The following is a 10,540-nucleotide window of genomic DNA, read 5'->3' on the forward strand; positions in this document are numbered from 1 at the left end:
GGAGGATTCAAACAGAGACTCTTTGTTTGGACTGTGACAGACAATGAAACCTGTGTAACATATGTGTTTATAAAGTGTTTTTTTTTTTTTTTTTTTTTTAATGGGGGGGCTCCTCAGATCCTGTTTTAGGCTCCATTAAGGTTTGATTCAGTCCTGAATATCTGTGTCATGTTCCTGAGAGGAAGAAGAACTACGATGAAGCTTGATGTAATGACTGAACATGTTGTTGTGTTTGTGTGAAGGTGGGGGCTCTGCTATGGATCAGAGTGAGGACAGAGAGGAGGGAGCCCCTCCCTCTAAAACCCTCCCTCTGTGTGGGGACCATGAGAGCCAGACCAGAGCTCAGAGGTGAGACCAGGATCTCTAACTGTCCATGGACTAACATCACTGCACCATCATTATTCACACTTACAGCTGTGTGTGTGTGTGTGTGTGTGTGTGTGTGTGTGTGTGTGTGTGTGTGTGTGTGTGTGTGTGTGTGTGTGTGTGTGTGTGTGTGTGTGTGTGTGTGTGTGTGTGTGTGTGTATGTATGTTCTGAAGCAAAATGCGTCAGACTGGACCAAACTCACCTGGACCTGCTCCCAGCTGTGTCTCTTTAAAAAGTGACAGGTCTATGCCTGAACCTCTTAACTTCAAATCTGTGCGTCAGTCTGATCGTCTAAAGTAAGAATCCATCTCAGTGTTTTTATCAGAATTCAAACTTTAGAAAAGTTTGTGGTAAACTTCAGGAGAACTCAAATCTGGAAGATTTTCAGTGTTCATGTTTATTCACCAGTGTTTGTGATTCTGTCAGGGTCAAACATGAGAGACCAGACTCTCCTGGACCTGGACCCAGCTGTGTCTCCTTAAAGAGTGATCTGTCTATGGATATACGCCATGAATTTAAATCTTCAGAGCTTAGATTTGATGAAAGGTGAGTGTTTCAAAGGTAACTTCCTGTTGTGTGTGAAACATTTGATCCTAACTGTGCTTGGTGTTTTCTCTGTGAAGGTGAACATGTTTCAGTCTTTGTGTTTCTATCAGGATCCAACAGCAGTAAACAGGACTGGAGGCAGAAAGAGCTGGACTCAGCATGTCTCTTCATGTGTGTCCTGTGTTTGTAGGAGGATCCAGCAGATAGAGTCTATCACATGAACACTGTGTGTCACTCTGTTAGAAACACTCCATGATCTTCTGTTTGTTCCTCAGAGTTCAGAGATCAGAGGCTCCCATTGGTCAGTCTGCCCAGCAGCATCACACACAGCTGGACTCCATATTGATGGTGTGTAAATGTCCAAACACAGCTCCTCCTGAGCCTCAGAGCACACACTCATTGTGTTTGGAGCTTTCTGAATGCTTTCCTGATCACACTGCAAACATCATCTCTGCCTGAATTCTCTTCACACTCAGTGTTTGACTGATTGAATGAAGCCGCACATTTCTGAGCTGCTCACACTCACAGGTCAGAGGTCATGCTGGATGCTGCTCTCACACAGACTCAGACTTTGTCAGCAGAGTTCATTTCATAGAAACTTGATTTGTTGAAGACAGGAGCATCCACAGACTAAGAGGTGGAGCAGCTTTGTGATCCAGTCTCCATGCTGGACTCTGCAGACCAGCAGGCTTTCTGTCTGTCACACATGATCTGATCTGACCTTCTACAAGTTCAACCTGCCATTTTCTTCGCTTCCAGCTGCTCCAGGAGAACATCATCAGCTTCATAAAGAGCCAGCTGAAGGAGATCCAGAGAGTTCTGAGTCCAGATTACCCAGAATGCTTTGAGAGTCAGTGGGAGGATGAGGATGAAGAGCAGAGGAGGAGCAGAGAGGCCTTCCTGAAGATCACTCTGCACTTCCTGAGGAGAATGAAGCAGGAGGAGCTGGCTGACTGTCTGCAGAGCAGTAAGAGGATTTGAACACATTTAACACGATGGAAAGAGGAAATGGAGACAACATGGGAGAGGTTTACATTTCAAACTCTGCTCTTAACATGACGCTCACATTTGGATCACATCTATGAGCTGTGACAAACTGTTCACAACTGATGAGCTGAAGAGATTTCAGAGAGGAGCCAAATCAAATCCATCCTGATGTCTGAAAGTTGAAACTCATCAGACTGATTGTAGCTTCACATCATTCATTACATTTCTGTTTTCTTCATTCAGGAGCTGTTGTTCCAGAGTGCAGATGTAAAGTGAAGTCTGGGCTGAAGGAGAAGTTCCAGTGTGTGTTTGAGGGGATAGCTAAAGCAGGAAACCCAACCCTTCTGAACCAGATCTACACAGAGCTCTACATCACAGAGGGAGGGACTGGAGAGGTCAATGAGGAACATGAGGTCAGACAGATTGAAGCAGCATCCAGGACACCAGACAGAGCAGAAACTAGCATCAGACAAGAAGACATCTTTAAAGGCCCACCTGGAAGACAGGAACCAATCAGAAGAGTGCTGACAAAGGGAGTGGCTGGCATCGGGAAAACAGTCTTAACACAGAAGTTCACTCTGGACTGGGCTGAAGACAAAAGCAACCAGGACATCCAGTTCACATTTCCATTCCCTTTCAGAGAGCTGAATGTGCTGAAAGAGAGAAAGTTCAGCTTGGTGGAACTGCTTCATCACTTCTTCCCTCAAACCAAAGAAGCAGGACTCTGCAGGTTTGAAGAGTTCCAGGTCCTGTTCATCTTTGACGGTCTGGATGAGTGTCGACTTCCTCTGGACTTCCACAACAACCAGGTCCTGACTGATGGTACAGAGTCCACCTCAGTGGATGTGCTGCTGACAAACCTCATCAGGGGGAACCTGCTTCCCTCTGCTCGCCTCTGGATAACCACACGACCTGCAGCAGCCAATCAGATCCCTCCTGAGTGTGTTGACATGGTGACAGAGGTCAGAGGGTTCAGTGACCCTAAGAAGGAGGAGTACTTCAGGAAGAGATCCAGAGATGAGGATCAGGCCAGCACCATCATCTCCCACATCAAGACCTCCAGAAGCCTCCACATCATGTGCCACATCCCGGTCTTCTGCTGGATCACTGCTACAGTTCTGGAGGATGTGCTGAAGACCAGAGAGGGAGGACAGCTGCCCAGGACCCTGACTCAGATGTACATCCACTTCCTGCTGGTTCAGTCCAAAGTGAAGAGCATCAAGTATGATGGAGGAGCTGAGACTGATCCAGTCTGGAGTCCAGAGAGCAGGAAGATGATTGAGTCTCTGGGAAAACTGGCTTTTGAGCAGCTGCAGAAAGGAAACCTGATCTTCTATGAATCAGACCTGACAGAGTGTGGCATTGATGTCACAGCAGCCTCTTGGTACTCAGGAGTGTTCACACAGATCTTTAGAGAGGAGAGAGGACTGTACCAGGACAAGGTGTTCTGCTTCATCCATCTGAGCGTTCAGGAGTTTCTGGCTGCTCTTCACGTCCATCTGACCTTCACCAAGTCTGGACTCAACTTGATGGAAGAACAACAACAAACAACATCCTGGTGGTCTAAAATGTTCAGAGACAAACCTGAACTGAAACGTCTCCATCAGAGCGCTGTGGACAAGGCCTCACAGAGTCCAAACGGACACCTGGACTTGTTCCTGCGCTTCCTCCTGGGTCTCACTCTGCAGACCAATCAGAGTCTCCTGAGAGGTCTGCTGACACAGACAGGAAGTGACTCACAGACCAATCAGAAAACAGTCAAGTACATCAAGAAGAAGCTCAGTAAAAATGTGTCTGCAGAGCAAAGCATCAACCTGTTCCACTGTCTGAATGAACTGAATGATCGTTCTCTAGAGGAGCAGATCCAACAGACCCTGAGATCAGGACGTCTGTCCACAGATCGACTGTCTCCTGCTCAGTGGTCAGCTCTGGGCTTCATCTTACTGTCCTCAGACAAAGATCTGGACCTGTTTGACCTGAATAAATACTCTGCTTCAGAGGAGGCTCTTCTGAGGCTGCTGCCAGTGATCAGAGCTGCAAACAAAGCTGTGTGAGTGAATGAGTGAATGAGTGAATGAGTGAATGAGTGAATGAGTGAATGAGTGAGACATTAGAAACAGAATGAATTCTGTTCATGACACTGAAACCATCTGTTTGTTCTCTTTCCATGATCTCCTTCAGGCTGAGTGGATGTAACCTGTCAGAGAGAAGCTGTGAAGCTCTGTCCTCAGTCCTCAGCTCACAGTCCTCCAGGCTCAGAGACCTGGACCTGGGTAACAACGACCTGCAGGATTCAGGAGTCCAGACTCTGTGTGCTGGACTGAAGAGTCCACACTGCAAACTGGAAACTCTCAGGTCAGGTCTTTGGCTCATCCTGCTTGAGGTCAGAGATAAAGAAATGGTGATAATCAGTGGACTTTTTCTTATTGCCTGATTCTTTTTCTAACCTCAGACTGTCAGGATGTCTGATCACAGAGAGAGGCTGTGCTTCTCTGGCCTCAGCTCTGAGCTCCAACCCCTCACACCTGAGAGAGCTGGACCTGAGCTACAATCATCCAGGAGACTCAGGAGTGGAGCAGCTTTCTGCTGGACTTGAGGATCCACTCTGCAGACTGGACACACTGAGGTAAAAGCAGACAACAAGAGCTCAAAGACTGAATCTGTTTGATTCTTTTCAGAGCAGTGATTGGAGCTGAACCAGGAAACACACAGAGCAGCAGAAGAGCATCAAATAGAAAAACTCTGTTTCATAGAAACAGCAGCATGTCTTCACTTCTTTGATGGTTCTGTTCTCTACAGAAAAAGTCCATCTGAGCGTTCATCCACTAATAATGTGTGTGAGCAGAAAGAAGGCAGATGTTCATGGTCAGATCATCAGGATGATTGAAAAGATGGAGAAATAGAAAGAGCTCATCTCTAGGAGACAGTGCTGTCTGATCAAATGAACAGGATCAAATATTATAGAGGTGAATTTTTCCTCCTCACTCCTAAAAAGAGCGACTACTTTAAAGAGACAGGTCAGAGGTAGAGCAGGATTTGGCCTTCCTCATTTCAAAGAGGACATGAGAAGCAGAACATGGACTTTATGGATCCAAAGAGCAACAGGCAGCCTTTGCTTTTTGACTCTTTTTCTTCTTCTTTTTCTTCTTCTTTTCCTCCAGGATCTCCACACTGTCAGAAAAAGTGACAGAGTGATGGAGACAGTTGGCTCAGAGGAGTTTCAGCCTGTTTCTCTGTCACAGGGACAAACTGAGGATCACTGCTTCATGTTGAGCAGCAGTTAGGACTCATGTTGGACAGAAAATCACTCTGACTGTGTTTCTTCCTCCAGGGTGGACCATGGTGGACAGCAGAGGTTAAAACCTGGTCTGAAGAAGTGTAAGTGTGGAATCACTTTGACTCCTGATGAGCAAACAGCAGACTGTCAGCTAACAAAGAATGAAGCCTTCAGGTGTGTCTGATGATAATCTGCTGCTGTGTTGTGTCTTTTTCTCTCCATCAGATTTCTGTGAACTCACTCTGGACTCAAACACAGCTCACAGAGAGCTCAGACTGTCTGACAACAACAGGAAGGTGACACATGTGAGAGAGAATCAGTCATATCCTGATCATCCAGACAGATTTGACCACTGGCCTCAGCTGCTGTGTAGAGATGGTCTGACTGGGCGCTGTTACTGGGAGGTGGAGTGGAAAGGATGGGTTGATATATCAGTGAGTTACAGAGGAATCAGAAGGAAAGGAGACAGCTATGACTGTGTGTTTGGACGCAATGATCAGTCCTGGAGTCTGTTCTGCTCTATTGAAGGTTACTCTGTCTGTCACAATAACAGAGAAACAGACCTCCCTCTGTGCCCGTCCTCTGACTCTGGCAGAGTAGCAGTGTATGTGGACTGTCCTGCTGGCACTCTGTCCTTCTACAGAGTCTCCTCTGACTCACTGATCCACCTCCACACATTCAGCTCCACCTTCACTCAACCTCTCTATCCTGGGTTTTGGTTTTTTCCTGGTTCCTCAGTGAGTATGTGTGTTCCTCAGTGAGTGTGTGTTGTGTGTAGGAAACACAAACAGCTGCTGAAGGAGAGTTTAGCCTCTGCACTAACACACACAAACTTCAGCTGATCCTTTGACTCTTTCTATCCTGTCACAATCAGTCTGAATGTTATCAAAGAGCAGGACTCAGAGGAAAACTTGATCACTCAACTTTACTCATTTATATCTCTATGCTGAAAAAATCATTCAGACTTTTTTCCTCAGCGTATTTCTTTAAAGTTTGTCTGAAAAGCCTGAGTCAGATTCTTTAAACTGTTGAATAAAATCAATTAATCATTTTTCTGTTTATTACTGCAAGCATTACTTCATCCAAAAATCACACTGACCCTAAGTGTAGATATACTTGTAATATTATAACACTATGGACAGGACTATGGAGCAAACAGTGACACAGCTGTGACTAACATTGTTTTTTATCTTGTCCTGTCCAGCGTCATGACAACAGAATTATGGTCTGGCTGTCGTATTGTGTGGAACACATTTACTTTTCCAAGAGGAGCTGTTTGTCTATAAGGCTCCCCTTGAGTTTAAAATGAGACTCTTTATTAGTGTTTCGTGATATCTTTTTTCCCGCATAATTTAGAGATTACTGCTTGACCGGACCAAAGTGATACCAGAAAAGAAACAGTAACAGAAGGAAAGAGTGTAGAGAGACAAGAGACTAGACAGAGAGAGAGAGAGAGAAACAACAAAACAACAGCAGAGAGCAACCACAACAACTGAGCAAATGACTACAGACAGGAGAGGCAGACCTGAGGAACCAAACAACCAGCTGCTGAGCCTGAAAAGAGACAGTATCCTGAGGTCTTTGTGGAGACCTGGAAAGATCATGAGCTTCAATGAGCACAGGAACAACAATTATAGATCTATATGTGTAGATATATAAATACACACAGAGCCACACACTTACCTACACATGTAGGGGGTAAAGGTGAGAGTGCAGATTATTAGAGGTTAGTTTTGTTTTATGTGAAGTGATTGTGCCAAGGATTGATTGTGCAAATGTATCCCTGCCACCACCAGAGGCCAGACGCATAATGAGAGGGCCCCTAGAGCCGGCATCTAGCAGCTACAACAGAGCACAGAGCCCAGACAGTACACCATGGAGACAGCAGCACGCCAACCCAGGAGGCATTGGGAGGCAGGAGGCAGACCCCCAAGACTGCGGTGTCAGGGCCCCAGGGGGCCAGGGCCAAGATGCCGGGCCCCCAATTGAGTGCAGGGGGAGCCCAAAGGCCGCCCACCCCTAAAGAGGGAGGACCCATCCCAGCCAAGTTGGTACCTGCTCCCAGCCAGTTTCCGGAGACCACAGAGATCCCCTCCCCAAGACACAACGTCCCCAAAACTTAACCCCCATCCCAACCCGTCCCCATCCCCTTCCCATCTGTACCCAAGCTCACCAGCCCTCCCCCCGGTAACCCTAGCGCTCGTCCACCCTTACTCCCCCTTGGAGTAGGCCAGAGGACACCAAGCCCCGACACTCACACACCAGATACAAACACATACTTGAGCCACTGTGCCCATCCACACCCACATATCGACACAACAATACAATGGCACAATGACAAAACATCAGACACACTCAGACCAATGTGATCCATGGGGATCACCAGTCTTTTCTCTCTTGCTACCTCCCTTTTCTCCAAGACAGAGAGGCATGGGCACCCCCAGGGCGCCGCAGGAGCCCAAGCCAGGGTATTTCCTCTACCCTGTGCCCCAGGGAGCACCAAGGAAACAGGGGTCTGAGAAGGGACCCCCAACCCACGTCTCCCGCTCTGTTTTGGGTAGATGTTTGTGACTCTAAAGCAGTTAAAAAAAAAGGTTAAAATTGGGGAGTAGACAGCCGCACAGCTCTGGAGGCAGTGCCCTTCAGGTGGTTAGCCTGAGGAGCCCTGCCCACCATATACCACTTGGCCCACCCCCCAAGGCCCTGTGTGTATTTTGTGTAGAGTAGTTGGTACCATGTAGGGTTGTCTAAGTGCAATTTAAACTGAGGAATTAGTCCTATCAGGGTGCTGCAGAAGTGGTCCGTAAGGACCCCCCCCACCGCACCTGACAAGCATGCACCTCAAGGTCCTAAGTGTGTGGGTGTTTAAAGGAGTGGGGGAGTGAGGGTTGTGGGACTAAGTAGGACCGGAGAGGAGAGAACTCCCCCTCAGGAGAACCACCCTGCTGGCAGCAATAGGCACCCCAGTTCCCCGGGACCCCGCTGGGAAGGGGGGGCCTAGGATTGGCCAAGTCCAGAGCCCAGGGCTAGGACAGCCAGAGAGTTTTTCACGCCCTGGACCATCCCCACGTGCCTCATCTCCGGAACACTGATTTAACGCGTCACATCTATCATCTGGGCCCAGTATTTCAAAAATTTAAATCCAGATTAAATTGATCCACATCTCCAAATTCCACTTTCCTGATCCATGGATCAGGATCTTCTATCCCGGTATTTCAAAACTTTGCTAGATTGGATCAGAATAATCCTGATCCTCTCGGATTGAGATTTTCAAATCCATCCCGCTCCTCAGATCAACCCGCCCTCAGGGTCACAGACAGACAGACCAGAAGGGGAGCCAAGCACAAGTCAGAGCAGTGGGGAGGTTCCCCCTGTACCTCCACCAAGACATCACCGGAAGAGGCATCATGATGAGGATCATGCCTACCAAAATCTCCTCAAGATGGAAACTGAGCAAGCACACCGGCAAATTTTACTTGCTAGGGAACAAATAAAACTAACCATGCTTCAGTCAGAACACATCCAGTTAAAAATACAATCACTGGAAAAGCAAATGGAAAAGTAGTGTGAAAAATTTAATTGGCTTTAAGTTGGGTTGAGGAAATGTGTGTTGTTTGAATTACTTTTCTGATAATTGTGAAATTGGGATTTTTTTTCTGTTCGATAATAAAACTGTACATGAAGAGGTTTAATTTATTAAAAATATCTTTTTATACTAATGATTGCGAGAAATGCAAGTAAAAGCTCTTTATGGATGAGTATACGTGGAACTTAAACATGGGATCACACTCTGATCCTACCCTGAGGTGGGATTAATTTAATGCTGTTTTTCAGGACAAACCTGATCCAGATTTGGGACTGAAGTTTTGAAATACCCAATACAGGCTCAGATCTGGATTAAAAGCAGGATTGGATTTCCAAATCTGGATTTAAATTATCAAGATTAAATGTTGTTTGAAATACCCAATTTTGGATCAGATCTGGGTTTAATCCGATCCACCAGGATTAATCCTGGTGGAAAATGTTTGAAATACTGGGCCCTGGTGACACTTCTGAAGAAGGCGGAAGTTTCCGCCGAAACATGTCAAGGAATGTTAACAACCTACATGTCCGAGATAAAGGAATGCAACTATATCTGTTTTAATTATGTTTCTGTTAGATATGTTTCTGGTGTAGGCCTGGTCCATCTGTCAGTTTTTAAAAATCATTGTGGCCCCTGAGCCAAAAAGTTTGCCCACCCCTGGTTTAAAGGGGACATATCATGCTTGTTTCTCCTTTTCACTATGCCAGACTAGGATGCCTGTAAAGCATTTCTGCCCTCAGTACAAGTCATTTAGTTCCTTCATTTCCCCACAATAGCGTTCTCAATATCCTCAGTTTAGGCCATTCTGAAGATCTCGTTGAAACGCTCCGTTTGGAGAATGACCTCCAGTAACCTCGCAACGTCACAGCCCTTTGTGCTCTGATTGGTCAGTTCTATCAGAGGGGCGGAGGGGGTAGAGCCAGGGGGCGGTTTTTGCAGCATGGCAGTATTTACAAAACCGCCATATTGGATGGAGCAGACCGAGCGAGTTTGCTGTTTGCCAAAACCTCACCGTAAGGCATTGATAGCGCTAATAAAATGGCAGAGTGTAGGATACGTCCTTTTGTATTGGACCCTGAGTCAGACCCGGACGGTTCTGCAGCTCAGGAGGAAGAAAATCCACCTGGACACAGATCACCGCAGGACGCTTCAGTGTGGTGAGTCAAACCGGTACTGTAACATGTATAGTTTATATGTGGAAATATAGGCAGACTTCACCAATAAACTATTTCTATAACAGGGCTCCATCCTGCTCCTTTACTTTTCTCTGTCTGTTTTATCCATCATGCTGAAAGTGTCGTCTAAAGATCACCTTTACCGTCAGCTCGTCACTATGTTATTACCGCAGCATTATTGTGGTCCAGGTTCACAGTGCATGTCAGAACAAGCATGCAAAAATCACAGTCTCACAAGTATTACAACGTCTGCTAAAACTACAGTGTTTTAACTGCTAATTCACCATGTAAAGCCGAGCTGCTCGGCAGAGCAGAGTCCCTGCATCCAGCATCTGAGGGGGGATACTCGGCTCTTGGTGGGTGTATCCCTCGGTGGAGGTTGTGTGACTAACTGACATCACAGAGGAGGAGCTGCTTTATCAGATTACTCCAATAAAAAGAAAGGATCCTCGTGTCGTCAAGAAGTTCGAAATTTCGCGGTCAATGACCTATTTTCAGAGGTATCAAATCTCGTTCTAGGATATCGGAAAAAATACAATATCTCATTTTTTTGAAAATTCGGGGGGTGCAAGGTCTTGTTTTCAAATTTATTATATTATATGTA

At 46.3% G+C, this 10,540-nt stretch overlaps 1 protein-coding gene across 1 annotated transcript; it reads left to right on the top strand.

Moving 5' to 3' along the window:
* The first annotated feature begins 256 nt into the window (after positions 1-256).
* Positions 257-5,939, top strand: LOC141790366 (NLR family CARD domain-containing protein 3-like). The gene is made up of 10 exons (XM_074670191.1): positions 257-348; positions 542-664; positions 795-914; positions 1,190-1,262; positions 1,674-1,881; positions 2,145-3,951; positions 4,083-4,256; positions 4,354-4,527; positions 5,233-5,279; positions 5,404-5,939. The coding sequence occupies exons 1-10, from the start codon at positions 257-259 to the stop codon at positions 5,937-5,939; spliced, it is 3,354 nt and encodes a 1,117-aa protein (XP_074526292.1).
* Positions 5,940-10,540: the final 4,601 nt, after the last annotated feature.

Source organism: Halichoeres trimaculatus, unplaced genomic scaffold (assembly GCF_033239565.1).
Source record: "Halichoeres trimaculatus isolate MK-OKI-2021-1 unplaced genomic scaffold, fHalTri1.1 fHalTri1_scaffold_5, whole genome shotgun sequence".
Lineage (NCBI taxonomy): Eukaryota > Metazoa > Chordata > Actinopteri > Labriformes > Labridae > Halichoeres > Halichoeres trimaculatus.